Source organism: Erinaceus europaeus, chromosome 4 (assembly GCF_950295315.1).
Source record: "Erinaceus europaeus chromosome 4, mEriEur2.1, whole genome shotgun sequence".
Classification (NCBI taxonomy): Eukaryota; Metazoa; Chordata; class Mammalia; order Eulipotyphla; family Erinaceidae; genus Erinaceus; species Erinaceus europaeus.
The window spans coordinates 86,506,831-86,523,097 of NC_080165.1; the positions used below are offsets into that span (position 1 = coordinate 86,506,831).

At 38.0% G+C, this 16,267-nt stretch overlaps 1 protein-coding gene across 1 annotated transcript in view; it reads left to right on the plus strand.

Moving 5' to 3' along the window:
• Nucleotides 1–16,267, plus strand: part of LOC103107678 (dystonin) — a 552,693-nt gene that overhangs the window by 265,912 nt on the left and 270,514 nt on the right. The window contains 1 exon segment of the mRNA XM_060190003.1: nucleotides 3,441–3,533. Within this exon segment, the coding sequence (XP_060045986.1) occupies nucleotides 3,441–3,533 (93 nt within the window).

The window sequence follows — 16,267 nt, forward strand, 5'->3', positions numbered from 1 at the left end:
GGATCACCCAGCCTCCCTTCTGAGAGTGAGGCAGCCATTGCCATTGCTAGTTTATAGTTAGAGGAAAGTCCTGGAGAGCCCCACAGTAGAGCTAATGATGACATTCCTGATGGAAGTGACCAGTGATGGTAAAAAAAAAGATCCATCAGAGGTCTAGACCCATAGAATCTATTGAAAAATCCAAGGATTCCTTGGCCAGGATCCCATGTGATGAGGTAGTCTGGTATTGGTCCAAATGGCCATCATTAAGTGAGGCAGTCTTTTACCCTTTTCCAGTTTTTATACTCCCTTCTTTGTCTGACAAGCTTAGACTTTCTCCCTGTTGTTGAGGCCTTGAATGTCATTTGTTGTATCCAAGCCTATCAAGGCTATCAAGGTCTATCAAGTTAGGGCTTTGAGTTAGGAAGGAAATAAACCTAGGGTTTTTTGTGTGTGTGTGTGTGTGTGAGATCTAAGTTGATTTCAAGTGTTTTGCATTAATTTGTTTGATAATAAAAAAACTATAATAAAGTTTGTCATAGGTATGATTGTCCTTGAGATATATGTGTGTGTGTGTGTGTGTGTGTGTGTGTATATATTTCCTTTTGTTTCTTTTTCTCTCTCTCTTTCTGCCAGGATATCTCCTGGCCATTTGTATACAATTTTTATTTTAAATATTTATTTATTCCCTTTTGTTGCCCTTGATGTTTTTATTGTTGTAGTTATTATTGTCATTGTCATTGTTGGATAGGACAGAGAGAAATGGAAAGAGGAGAGGAAGACAGAGAGGGAGAGAGAAAGATAGACACCTGCAGACCTGCTTCACTGTTTGTGAAGCGACTCCCTTGCAGATGGGGAGCCAGGGGATCGAACCAGGATCCTTATGCTGGTCCTTGCGCTTTGAGCCACCTGCGCTTAACCTACTGCACTACCACCCGACTCCCACAGTTTTTATTTTGAAGATTGGCAAGTGTGCCAATAATGTTGATGCACTGTCAGATGAGATTAAAAGGTGGAAGAGTAAATCTTCTTTACTATTTCTAGTAAAGTTAGTTGAATAGCTAGAGTGAATGAGAGAAGTGAAGTAGGGGTAGGAGATGAAGATATCTTGGCCTAAATAATAAATATCTGGTTAAAGAATTTGTGGTGCCTTCTTTAGGTCATTCTACTCTATTGCCAAGCTTATTTAATCTGAGTCTTAACACTTTTACTTTAAACTATTGAATTTTCTCTAACTTACGGAGATGTGAATACATGTAACACAGTGCCATAGCCCCTTGTCTATATCTAGCATCTGTAACATTGTTAGAAAGTGTGCAAGCTGAAATGGTATTGATAATCCTTTGTGTTAGGACAGCTCTTATTGGGCAAAAGGGAGGCAAGAGGTTGGCATCTCAGGATTGTTGTCTCTGGAGACAACCTACAGAATAAAAGGCATGGCATAAGGATCCCAGTTAGAGCCCCCGGCTCCCCACCTGCAGGGGAGTTGATTCACAGATTTCTCTCTTTTCTATCCACCAATGACAACATCAACAATAACTACTACAACAACAAACAACAAGGGCAACAAAAGGGAAGATGAATAATAATAAAAAAAGAAAAACGGCAGTAGCAACATGACTTGGCATGGTGGCACAGGTAGTGTTGATTTAGTTGACAACAACAGAGTCAGTATAATAATAGGGAAAGGGATGAGGAGAAGAGACATCAAGGCATACAAGCAAAGTCCCAGAGATTCTAGGACAAGGAGAAATATGTATTTTAAAGGGGATGGGAAAAGTTCCTTGTTGTCTTATAAGGATTTTAAAATGACAATAGTTACTGTTATAACCAAGTTAGGAGCTTATTTTTTCTTTGAAAACCTAATGGCTAGAATTAACCATTACATACTTGACTTTATTATGCTTTATGCAGGTGTAGGCTATCTATTAATAATGTCTTAGACACTGACAGGACCAAATGGTTTTGATCTATCAGGTCTGAGTGTGTAGATAAATGTAGGTATTAAAACTTTTTTTATAGGACCGATTAAACAATTTAAATCCAGTATCAGAATTCAATCAAGTTGCAGATTTGAAACATTAAATATTTTAAATATTTAGATTAAAAAGTATATTCAGTACTAAAACCTAAGCAGTTTAAGGACTAAAAATATTAAATATTTTTTCCTTGGGATATTGATTTAGTAAAGTTTTGTATATATAAAGTTATAGTTCTACAATACTCCCACCACCTAATATCTATGTCCCCAACCCCATCCTCAATGCTAGCCACCATAGTACTTCAAGTTTTAGATATACATTGACAGAGCCATGCTGTGGTGTGCCTGGCTAAGTGCACATATTACAGTGTGCAAGGACCTTGGTTTAAGGTCCTAGTCCCCATCTGCAGGGGAAAACTTCATGTGTGTTCAAGCAGGGCTGCAGGTTTCTCTCTGTGTCTTTCCCTCTCTACCTCCTCCTCCACTCTCAATTTCTCTCTGTCTCTATTCAATACTAAATGAGTTAATTAAAAAATTTTTTAATGTGAAAAAAGATATGTTGACTATTTTTTTCAAGTTCAAATCTGTTTCTGATTGCTATGCTATTATTCTGTATTTGAGTAGACTTATTTTATTAAGTTAATTTCACTAAAGAGTTATTAAGGAGAAAGAGTGCATGCTAGGGCTAAAACTTGGGACTTCACCATGCAGATCTGGTGTTCTTCCCACTTCAAAACCTCCCAGGCTGCTAGACTTTTCCTTGTTTTTTCACTTTTTAAATTTTCTGTGGATCTGGCATCTCACATATATATGGTTTCACTGGGCCACTTTTATATCCAGTTATAGAGATGGAGAGAAAAAGAGAGACTAGTAGGTGGCGGGGGGTGGGGGGGCCACTTTAGCACTGGAACTTCTTAACACTTTTCTATGAGGTGCTGAGGTTTGAACACATGCATGACTGGGCATGCAATCTACCCAGGGAACAATTTCTTTGACATTCTGAACAGAATGTTAAGTACTTACCTTGGAAAGGTGGGCAATGGGAAATAATGCTACTTAAAAACACACACACACACACACACACTCTGAGTTGTATGAGAAAACATTATTTTATTTTATGGCTTAGTACAGTTTTGTTTAAACTATAAAGCAAAGTTTATTTAAAAAATGTTACTTCAATTTTGTAGTTTCATTTATTTCTGGCTTTTTATTCATTGCGGTTTTTTTGTTTGTTTGTTTGTCTTGACAAGATATTACTTTTTGTACTTTTTCTAGAGAACAAAACTAAAGTAGTACCAGTTTTGCCTTTGTGTTTAAACTGTAATTTGCAATCTAAACTGAGTGAAAATAGGAAGATCATTGAAGATTATTAGTGATTATAACAGTTTTTTGTATCATTTAGAATAATTGCTTTAATATATAGACAGATAACTTGTGTTCTGATTTTTTAAAAAATTCTCTTTTCTTCATATATAAACAGGTGAAATTAGTAAATATTAGAAATGATGACATAACAGATGGAAATCCCAAATTGACTTTGGGATTAATATGGACAATAATTTTGCACTTCCAGGTAAGACTTTTTTCATAACTGTCATTTCTATTAGCCTCTTAATGGTTTTCAGATGTATCATATGAATGGTGAACTATGCATTTATATTTTATAGAATATACCTTTATATATTTTAAAGTAATATATATATGAGTGTTTTCCTTTTAAGCAATAAGTTGTAAACCCGGTGTCCCATTTCTTTTTTTCATAAATTTTAATGCCTTTTAACATAGCACTCATAGTGGGGAGGCAACATTTTAAAATGTAAATTTTTTGTTTATTGCAGAGTATTACTTGATTTAGACAAAAGTAAATTTCTCGTTCAATTCTGATTTAGAATAGTATTCACTGGTAATATAGTCTCTCAACTACGCGAACTATTTTCTGTTAAGGACACTAGATGGCAGTGCAGTTGTCATAAAGAGAATTGAATAACAAACAGTCATGCTTAGTGTAGAGCTGCATTTTTTTTCCAAACATAATTTAAGGGAAAAAAATGTGCATTTATTATGTATGAATTGCCTAGTGAACCTTTGCCAATTGAGGACTGGTTTTTATTTTTTGTAACATTTTGATTCATTTTGAATGGTCATTTTAAAATTTGATTTGGACTGACTCCTGCTTGTTAACCATCTACCCATTTAGACGGTGTTCTGTGCACAGCGCATTAACTGAGCCATGGTATACAGCACATCTTGACTTACTGACCACTATGCTGTTGGGCCTTGGAAGAAGAAGGAGGAGGACATAACTTAAAAAAAAAGTTTTAATCCAATCTTAAGCAGAATAAGACTTATTTCTTCATAAAAAAAATTATAAAAAGGAAACACTGATAAAACCATAGGATAGAGTGGTACAATTCCCACCACCAGAACTCTATATCCCATCCCCTCCCTTGATAGCTTTCTTATTCTTTAACCCTCTGGGAGTATGGACCCAAGGTCATTGTGGGATGCAGAAGGTGGAAGGTCTGGCTTTTGTAATTGCTTCCCCATTGAACATGGGTGTTGACAGGTCAATCCATACTCCTAGCCTCTCTCTCTCTTTTCTAGTGGGGCAGCACACTAGGGAATCAGAGCAACAGGGCAAATTGGTGAGGTTGGTTGTCCAGGGAAGTCTGGTCTGCATCATGCTAGCATCTGGAACTTGGTGGCTGAAAAGAGAGTTAACATACAAAGCCAAACAAATTGTTGACAAATCATGAACCTAAAGGCTGGAATAGTGCAGATGAAGAGGTGGGGGGGTCTCTGTTTTGTAGATAGTTAGTAGGCATATTTTAGTTATATTCCAAAGGGACTGTGGCTATACTAGTGTTTTTTTTTTTTTTTTTTTCTCTGAGCCTGAAGTCTGATATGCAGGTGGTTCCAAGTTATTGTCTGAGGAGATAATGTCATGGCTGGAAAAAGGACCAGAAAGCTGGATCAGGGAAGGTGTATTAATATTGGTGACTATCTGGGGGCCATATTCAGCTTATGAGCCTGTGTGACCTCTGCATCCCTGTATATCTGAGCTTACCTTCTGTGGTCATGAGTAGGAACGTTACAAGTTGCCCCAGTATCAGGACCCATCTTCCTCAGGTGTACCATAGAGTATAATGTCCAGCTTCCCTTTGGAAGATGGAACATTCTCTACTATTGTTAATCCAAGTTGAGGGCAAGGTCCTATGGGGGCCCACCAAGGGGTCTATTTTGTTGTTCCTGATAGAGATGACTGATAAGAATGGAAAGAAGGGGGGAGTCGGGCTGTAGCACAGCAGGTTAAGCGCAGGTGGCGCAAAGCACAAGGACTGGCATAAGGATCCCGGTTCGAACCCCGGCTCCCCACCTGCAGGGGAGTTGCTTCACAGGTGGTGAAGCAGGTCTGCAGGTGTCTATCTTTCTCTCCTCCTCTCTGTCTTCCCCTCCTCTCTCCATTTCTCTCTGTCCTATCCAACAACGACAACAACAATAATAACTACAACAATAAAACAACAAGGGCAACAAAAGGGAATAAATAAATAAAATAAATATTAAAAAAAATTTTAAAAAAATGGAAAGAAGGATTTATTTGAGATCTAGGCCCATCGTGTCTGTTTGGGAATCTCAGGACTCCCCGATTAGGGCCCTAGCTGATGGAATAGCCTAATAGTGACTAAAGAGTCATCACCCTTAAAGTATGCCAGTCTCTTGCCCTTATTCAGCTTTTGCAGTCCTTGCTTTGATAAGGTTAGCTTTGGAGTGAGTGAGAGAACTATAATAGGAAGTAGGTGAGGGTATCTAAGTCTAAGTAGACACTATTTCATTAGGAACTTTATACTGACTCACTGTAGATTATTGTGTACTTTTGCTTTCAGGTATATATTTTGCCTTAATTTATGGATACATGTGAACATATACCCTATCTCATGGAAACTGGTCTATATCTAGGTTTTGGGACTTTGTTAGGAAGAGAGCTATTTGGAATGGGATTAGAGAATCCTATGAAAGGAAAGGTCTCACCTTAGTAATGAGGGTGAAGGATTTACATTCCATGCCTGATGTCTCTGGACACAGTCTGAAAGGAAGCATGCTGAGGTGGTACTCGTTGTGTTGATTAGGATGCAATGTCATTTGGTATGAACTGAGAGAAGCATGCAAGAAAGTGAGCTCCACCCTAGAGGTTCCAGGACTGGGGAAATATAGGTTCTGTAGAGAAAGCAGGAGGTTCCTGCTGTCTTAGGGTTTAAGAAGGCAATAGATAGTTATTGCTATAATCACATTATTTGGCAATTGGGTTAACTGAAATATCCCTTTGTTAGGATTTTCTGTATTATACATAACATCACCATAGTTTAATTCCTTTGATATTATTTGTATATAGCTGTGTCATCAGTTGCTTCTGTTGTCCCTGGTCTAAGCTTTTAAGAGAGTCTACTTATCAAACACTCAGCCTATGGTCTGTGCATCAAAACGTTTGAGACATTCAATCAATTTTCCCCCTCTCATATTAATTAAATAGTGATTTATATGACTACAAATTAATAGGAGTGTATATAAACACCATTCCCACCACAAAAGGCTGTTTCCCATCCCATCCTCCCCACCCCCACCCCGTACAATGAAGCCAAACATCCACCCTCACCCTCAACCCAAGGTTTTTACTTTGGTGCCCTACTCCAGATTTAGTCATATCCTGTTTTTAGTTTCCCTTTCTGTTCTTCTTTCTCAACTTCTGTTTATAAGTGGGATCATCTTTATCTTTCTAACTTAGCTCACTTAATATAATTCCTTCTAGCTCCATCCTAGATGGGTCAGAGAAGGTGGGTTCATTGTTTTTAATAGCTGTGTAGTGTTCCATTGTGTGTATATACCACAGCTTTGTAAGTCACTCACCCATTGATGGGCACTTGGTTTGCTTCCAGGTTTTAGCTATTACGAATTGTGCTGTTATAAACATAGGTGTACACATTTCTTTTTGGTTGGGTGTTATGGAGTCCTTGGGGTATATCCATTCAGGAGAGGAATTACTGGGTCATATGGAAGTTTCATGTGTAGCCTTGTGAGAGTTCTCCAGACTGCTCTTCACAGAGGCTGAACCAATTTACATTCCTACCAGCAGTGCAGAAGGGTTCCTTTGTCCCTACAACCTGTCCAGCATTTGTTGCTGCTGTTTTATATATATATATATATACCATTCTCACAGAAATGAGGTGGTATCTCAATGTTGTCTTTATTTGCATTTCTTTGACAATCAGTGACCTGGAGCAATTTTTCATGTTTTTGTTATCCTTTTGGATCTCTTCTATAGTGAATGTTCTGTTCCTATCCTCTGCCCATTTTTGGATGGGGTCATTTGCTTTTTTGTTGCTAAGTTTGCGGAGCTCTTTGTATATTTTGGTTATTAGTCTCTTATCTGATGAATGGCATGTGAAGATCTTCTCCCATTCTGTGAGGGTTCTCTTTGTTTGTGTGATAGTTTCTTTGGTTGTGCAGAAGCTTTTCAATTTGATATAATCCCATTGATTTGTTTCTGCTTTAGTCTTCCTTGCAGTTGGGTTTGTATCATCAAAGATGTCCTTGAGGTTTAGGTGGGAAAGTGTTCCACCAATGTTTTCCTCTAAGTATTTGATAGTTTTTGGTCTAACATCCAGGTCCTTGATCCATTTGGAGTTGATTTTTGTCTCTGGTGAGATAAAGTGGTTCAGTTTCATTCTTCTGCATGTTTCAACTCAGTTTTCCCAGCACCGTTTATTGAAGAGAGACTCCTTTCTCCATTTAATACTTTGGGCCCCCTTATCAAAGATTAGAGGTCAATAGGTGTGGGGGTTTAGTTCTGAGTTTTCAATTCTGTTCCACTGGTTTGTGTGCCTATTTTTGTTCCAGTACGTTTAGACAGTGTTCTGTGCATAACACATTAACTGAGCCATAGTACATAGCACATATTGACTTACTGACCACTGTGCAATTGGGCCTTGGAAGAAGAAGGAGGAGGACATAACTTAAAACAAAAAACAAACAAAAAAAAAACCAGAAGTTTTAATACAATCTTCAGCAGAAAAAGACTTATTTCTTCACTTTTAAAAATATTTAATTGAAATTTAGGATTTGTGAGGGTGGGATGGAAAATAATATACTTGGGAACTGGATAAGTCTAATAGGGTTGGTGAGTTAAACTTAAGTAGAGACTAAGTATGTTCCAGGAATTGAACAGGCCTCTGATTAAAGTTGTTCAATGAGAACACAGAGTAGACCCAGGTATGCAAACAGGAGGCCCACGTAAACCAGGTGTCAGTGATCATAAAGGTAAATACCTACTCAGTTGGGCTACAATTGCCAGAGAAATGGAGCAACAGAAACTAGAGACAGAACTACAAAGTGCCCTATTGGTACAGGACTCCATCTTTAAGGGATCTATGGTACTAAACACTAAACCAAGACAGGAATTTGGACAAAAACCCAGGTCTTGTTATGGAGTTAGATAAATTATAAGTCAAATTGACCAAAAGGCTCATTTCACGTGGAGTTTTTCAGAAACTCTCGCAAGGATTAGCCCTTAGTGGACCAGTTACAGAACTTTGAGAAGACTTGAAACTACACGACTTCACACAAGAAGCTTAGAATCCTTCTAGAAGAAATGGCTGGTTATACCACTGCTTCTTCTTCTAGCGTTTGCCCTTCTTCCGTAGCCAGTCAACAGCATCAGGTTGAGCCTGATGTAAAGTTTCGAGACCTCCTTTGAATCTGGAGAGGTGGCAGTCGTTGACTATGTGGGTCATAGTCTGTAGCCGCAGGGGCAGTTTGGGTCGTCTCTGGCTCCCCAGCGATGGAACATAGCGGCGCACTGGCCATGGCCGGTTCCTGTCAAAGCTACGGAACCATACTGGGGCACAGTATTCTGCAGTGGAATAGCATAATGCCAGAGATGATGATCGTAGTGTGGAAGCGCTCGCGCCCCATGAGGAGCTGGCCAGTCTTGCAATGATGTTATTCCTCGCGCCCACCTTTGCTGCAGTTTTTATGAGATGTTCGTGAAATGACAGAGTGCGATCGAGAGTAACGCCAAGATAGACTGGCTGGGCTTCATGCTGGATTCTCGTATCGCCAAGCTGCACATTAAGCTCATGCGAGGCCGAGGCATGGTGTAGATGGAAAACAGATGATACCGTTTTAGCAGTGCTAGGGATTAGTCGCCATTTTTTACAGTAATCAGATATCAGAGACATGTCTTTTGTGAGTGTTTCCTCAAGGATGTCGAACTTTGATGCCTGAGTTGCACAGCAGATGTCATCGGCGTAGATGAACTTCCTTGAAGAAGTTTCTGGGAGGTCATTGATGTAAATATTAAATAGCGTAGGAGCCAGAACAGAGTCCTGGGGGAGGCCACTTGAGACAAGTCTCCATCTGCTAGACTTGTCACCCAGATGTACCCAGAATCTTCTGTTTTGGAGAAGAAACGATATAGTGTTGGCCACCCATGGAGGCAGGCATCTTGAGATCTTGACCAGGAGACCACGGTGCCAGACCGTGTCATAGGCTGCTGTGAGATCAACAAAGACAGCACCCGTCTTTAAATTCTTCTGGAATCCATTTTCAATGTAAGTTGAGAGGGCCAGGGCTTGTTCGCAGGTAGATCTTCCTGGGCGGAAACCAGCCTCGGCAGGTGATAGGAATTTCTCTGTAAGATGAGAAATACGTGATAGAAGCAGCCTCTCAAGGAGTTTGTAACACACGGAGAGGAGAGAAATTGGTCTATAGCTGGCAGCCAGTGTTGGGTCTTTCTTTGGTTTCAAAACCGCTATAATCTTCGCACGACGCCAAACTTTGGGCATAGACTCAGATTCCAAGCTGTGGGACAGGAATGAAGCGAGCCACTTCTTTGCCGCGGAGCCCAGGTTAAGAATGAGTTCTGGGGTGATGTTATCATAGCCAGCAGCTGTTCCCGGTTTAACCCTCTTCAAAGCATCTTCCAGTTCAGACCACTGCTGATAGGACTACTAAGACAGTTATGCCTGGATTCTGATATCAGAGTAAGGATCACTGTGTTCAGTGGAAAGCAGTCTAACTTTGGAGAGAGGTAGAATTAAGTTTAATTGTTGAATTTTTAGTTTATGGCTGTGATGACATTGGATAGGTTATTTTTAATCACTGTGAACTGGAAAAATAATATCTTAGGAAATGGCATCTATGAATTCTAAAGAAAACGAAACAAAATGAGTGAGTTACATACATAGCTATGAAGACAAGCTAAGAAGGTAAGAAGGTTACCTGAGAATGTAATGATACAGATCAAGTCTCAGATATGGATGGGAAATTACAACGAAGAAATGATAATTTGAAGGAAGAAATAGAGGTCTTTGTAACATGGCACAGGGGATGAAGTATAGTGTTTAAATATGATTGAACATTTTATTCTGGGGAGTAACCTCCTTCCCTTCCCAACAACAGACTGCTGAGAACAATGATAGTGATGGTAAGAGGAATACAAATAGTCTTCTGGGTTGAATCACTGGCATGGTGGATCATTCTGTACATCTCTCTTCTGAGCATTTGGGATATTTTAACAGAACTGAGAAGTCAAAGGCACATATAATAAGCTTGGGAGTAAGTATACAAGTGGTCATCAAAATTATCCCAAGGAAGAGATCTTTGGATGTTATGGAGTGAAGTAAAAAGATAAGGGTAGGTATTTGGGAAAGGTTCATGCTTAGGGGTGCAGGAAGAAGAAGGGTGCTCTAAAAACATCAAAAGAACATTTACAGAGATGAATAAAGCAACAAGAAAATGTAGTACTGATGAGACCAAGCAACAATACTTTCATGTAGGAAGGAATGGTGAGCAGTCTGAAATGCCTACCTGCAGGGAGGTCACTTTAGGAGCAGTGAAGCAGGGTCTGCAGCTGTCTATCTTTCTCTCCCCTCTCTGTCTTCCCCTCCTCTCTCCATTTCTCTCTGTCCTATCCAACAACAATGACATCAATAATAACAACAATAAAAACACAACAAGGGCAACAAAATGGAATAAATAAATATTTTTTAAAAAGCCAAAGAAATTGTTGACTAATCGTGAACCTAAAGGCTGGAATAGTGCAGATGAAGAGTTGAGGGGGTTACTCCGTTTTGTAGATAATAGACAAACAGACTTAAATGCCTGAGGCTCTAAAGTCCCAGGTTTAATCCACCATACCACCATAAACTAGACCTGATCAGTGCTCTTGTAAGAAAGAAAGAGAGAGAGGGAGGGGGAGAGAGAGAAAGAGAGAGAGAGAGAGAGAGAGAGAGAGCGCGATATTGAGATTGATTTTAGAGTTTTTGTAAGATAAATGCCTGTCACCAGGTAATGACTAAAGTTGGGTCATTTCTGGGAGAGGGAGCCATGAAGTGGGTCTGAAAATCAGAGCAGTTGTTCAGTTTGAGGAGACTAAAAGGAAGAGTGGTGGGGGTCCAAATCAAGGTTTATAATCTTATGTAATTAATATTGTAGCAACCATTTTGCTTTAGATTCTCTTGAGTGACTTCCAGTTGCCATTGGAAATACTGAAAATCAAATTAAAAACACAGCAGTAAACTTGAGGCATTATTTTTTGTTGATTTTTCTTCTAGGAATATATATGCCACTGTAGAATGTTTAATTTCTTGAGTTTAACCCTTTGGTAGTTTAAAAGCTACCTAGAAAACAGAAAATAGCAGCATCTTATTAGTCAAATGATTTCTGCTTATGTGTAAATCCAGTCATGCCATACTAACTTCCGTTTAACTTTATCTCTATGACTAAGTGTTAGAAATATGCATACCACAGGCAATCAGGTTCTATACTGATTTATTATTTTGTGTAGTTAGGCCCTAGTTAAACTTTTATTTAAATATTTAACTGGGGTATAATTATAAAGTTCTATATAACGTTTTACTGCCTTAAAGCATGTTATTTCCTTTGACTTAGTGTTCCAAGCTTAAATCATAAGTCTTCTCATATGAAAATCCCTGTCATCAAATAATGGAAATGTCTTGGAAATTTTTGGTATTTGGAACTATTTCAAATTATTTCAAAGCACTGAATTTAGAAGCAATTTTATTAGTCACTATTTATTATATCTGTAGTTATTAAACCATCCTGTGACTGTTTATGACTGCTGCTTTGACTGAGTCTTACAGTTTTTTCCTGCAAGTACTAAACCTAGTTGGTATTTCTTTTAAAATGTTACTGTAGAGATTCTATGAAAATAAATTTCAAAGCACTTCAAACTAAATTTGAAAGTTACTTTGCTAAATATCTCATGAATGGTATTTACTTTCTGTTTGCTCTCTGATTTGTTGTGCCAACAGTAGTTTCAAAGGTTAATATGAACTTTAGTACTGTACCTGCATTTCAGAAAACTGAAAGTTAAAGTGAGGGTTAGATTCTTCTTGTACAATAAAGCTAAAGGTTTGCCTTAAGACTCGTCAGTGTTGTAATTTGACAGTGAGCAGTACTGTTTGTCTAAGAGGATTGGTGGCCAGAAATAAGTCACGGTGTCTAATGAGACACAGGGACCAGCTGGGCAAGATGCCATGGCATTTCTTGTGTGTGCCTTTCTCATAAGCAAAATGGCTTCATGCTAAAGAGGATGGTCACAGAGTCTGAGGAACTGGAAGTTGGAGTGGAATTTTCAGATTTAATGAAGAAACTTGGTAAACCCTGGATATTTTAAGTGAGTGCATCTATGTAACCGTAACTTCCGGAAAATCAAATGGGGAATGTTTGTGGATGTGTAAGAGCTGAAAAAGAAGAACAATATTTAGATCCTGCCAAAACTCCTTTGAGCCCTGAAAAATATTCTCCTGGAAGAAAATATTTCAGAAGAAAACCAGTCAAGAAAGTTTTATGTGACACAGAGTCAGTAGAGCCAAACAATGAAAGTGAAGGCAAGAAGAGTGGCATTCAGTTGTCAGAACAACCAGCTTTTTTACCCAGGAGACTGGCACCAGAAGAATCTGTTAACCCAGAGCTCAGGCAGGAAGATGGTATTCAGCAAGAAAATGTAGAAGTCATAGTTGATGGTGTGAAACAGAAGCTTCTTCTGAGTGCTTCAAAAGAAAGCATTTTTCCTGGTAAAAACAGTGAAACAGAAATAAAAGTTATTGAGCCGGATGAAAGGATTTCTCAAGAAGATAGCGCTGCATATTGTGCAAAGAGGGATAAACACTTAGATGATGTCAACATAAAAGGCATAGCATTCCAGAGAAAAATGGATGGTTTTTCTTTTCAAAAGGCAGCCAGCTTAACTTCTATTCATGGTGGTACAGAGAGGTCATTTGAGAAAAGTGGGTTTTCTCACAATCTGTCAAAAAGTTATAGTAATTTTCAAGAAATGCAAAATACTGAGAGGTGTGGCACCCATGCAACACACCATTTTCACTATGGAAAAAAAAGAAGTCTTTTGCTTTGTACAAATGTGTCCTCTACTTCCAAGGACACAAATGGAAATGAGGTAAGTGAAATGTGGAGTGGTGTAAATAAGTACTCTTGGCACTCAAATCTGACCGAGTTTCTTTATTTCTCCTGTTTTTAAAAGTTATTTCCATATTAGTTTATGGGGGAACGATGGAGTTTTTGTTGCATTTCATTTGTAGTGTTTGATTTGATGATGATAGTTTTATTTTATGTGCTACCCACATTCTTTCGTCTCACTTTAATTCCCAAACTCTAAATTTTTGTTTTTATTAGAAGGGTTAAAAAATCATTACTTTAAATGAATGCACATCTCTTAAATTTCTCTAGTTATTGTTTCTCCACTTAATAGAACAGCTTTCAGTTAGCTATTTTGTAGGAAATTATCTGCACTGTAGGTAAAAATTAAATTTAAATCTATTCATGACAAGACTATAGCTAATTATCAGATGATGCTGATTTGCCTGTCAAAGGTCTGAAAAGCCAATTCCAGTTCTCTATTAGTGTATGTTCTTAGGAATACTTCATACAATTGATTTAAAATCTCTTTTTCTGTAGAACAGATGGAATTGTCCCAGTTCTTTGTTACATGAGTCATTTCCCAGTTCCAATATAAAATCAGAAACACTTGGGCAGTTTGTTGTGGAAATATTAATATGAGACAGATTGGCAGGAAGTGGGATCTTTATTCCCAACTGAATATTTACCTTAGAAAAGTTATTTCTCGTGGTCCGGGAGGTGGCACAGTGGTTAAGGCACTAGACTTTCAAGCGTGAGGTCCTGAGTTCAATCCCCAGCAGCACATGTACCAGAGTGATGTCTGGTTCTCTCTCTCTCTCTCTCTCTCTCTCTCTCTCTCTATATATATATATATATATATAATTAATAAATAAATATATAAAAAAAGAAAAATTATTTCTCTGGGATTTTTTTACTTTGAAATGTAAATGAGTTTTGTTTACTTGCCTATGTATACAAGTACAAGCATTACAAGTCACTAATTGATAGTTAATGAACTCCCTTCTTTCCCTTCCTCCTTCCCTCCCTGTTTTTCTTTCTCTTTCACCTTCCACCTCCCCACTCCCACTCCTATTCATACTTCCCCCTTTGGTCTTTTTGCCTTTCTCCAAAGCGCCAGTCAGTTCTGGCTATTGGTACTTCTGGGAATTGAACTTGGGATTGATTTAATGCAAGTTCTGTGTATTACCTTCTGATATCTCCCCAACTCCAAGAGTTAATGACTTTCATTAAACCACTCCTAACCTGTCTTTTAATAAAAAAAAATAGACTTAAATGCTTATGGGACATTAAACATTCTTGACAAGGTCATCATATCATTGAACAGAAATAGTTTGTACAATATTAGAAGTATATTTAACTTTGTTTATAGTCATCATTGGTCCTAGCAGCTGAGTTCTCCAGCTAGTGTTCCTGTTTATATATACACCACCATACCTTGCCTGTATTATGTCATACAGCTTATTTACACATTACGGTGGTTACATTCCTAAAAAGAAAACCTTTGGTCTTTGCCTGGAAAGTCTAGCTTAAAGGTCAATTTAAAAGGAAACTGTAGCATTCCCTTGCTCTATGAAAGTAAACCATTCCTATTTGGTAGGCATTAGAATGCTCAGAAAATTCTCCAAATAAAATTATGTTAATGGAATTCTCCGGACCCTAATGACAGTATGTCAACTTATTCCAGTTAATAATGTTTTAAATTAAGATCATGAGGCAAACCTATACTTGACTGCTATGGGTTAATGAATGTAACCACTTACTTTGATTTCCTATATTTTCTTTCCTTTTATTTTAAGGTTTTTTTTTTTTTTTTAATTTTTTTGATTGGATAGAGACAGCCAGAAGTCAAAAGGGAAGGAGGAGATAGAGAGGGAGAGACACCTGCAACCCTGCTTCACCACTCACAAAGCTTTACCCCTACAGATGGGGACTGGGGGTTCATGGATGGCCCTTGTGCATTGTAACATGTGCACTCAACCAGGTGGGCCATGACCCAGCCCCAATTACCTGTGTTTTCCAGTGAGTGTGTGAGTGTGTGAGTGTGTGTGTGTGTTGAGTATTCCTTCACACATTTGTAAAATTTAACTTCAAGCCAGCCTTGCCTTTTTTTTTCATTAATAGAAACTCTTAAAATCTGTTTCCCAAGCTACATACGAGCCTATTTTTTCCTTTTTATTATCCTCATGCCAAATATCATATACATTTTTCTAATTTGTATATTTAGTTGTTTGTGAAATGCCAGTGGGAAATACATGTGAAAATTAGTAGTGAATGTGCCTGTCAGACTAGTTAAATTTTGTCTATCATATATTTTAGGTAAAAACTGAATGTGGTAATTTTTATTTTATTTCAAGAGTTGACATCTCAACTTCCTTACAGTCCAGACAGACATTATTTATCTTGTGGTATATACAAAGAGTCAGTCTTAATAGCTTGGCTTTACTCTTTGGACATTCTTCCTGTTTCCCTGGAGGTGTTTGACTTTTGTTTGTTCAATTAACTTTGGTTAGAACTATGTCCCAAATTCTCTTACATTGAATTCTACATTTTTTATTTGAAAATTGATGCAGATGAAAGGCTTTTAGCCCTTTCATTATTACTTAATCTCAGAATCGGTCTGTTAGCTAGTGTACTTTCAATTTGTTTCTTCAAAATCTTTGCCATATTATTTCTATTTGATCTATTATTGTTCTTTTTTATTTATTTATTTATTTATTTGTTGGTCTCCAAGGTTATTGCTGGGGCTCAGTTATTGCCTGCTCCTGGAGGCTATTTTTTCCCTTTTGTTGTCCTTGTTGTTTATCTTTGTTGCTATTATTATTGTTGTTATTGGTGTCGTTGTTCTTGGATAGG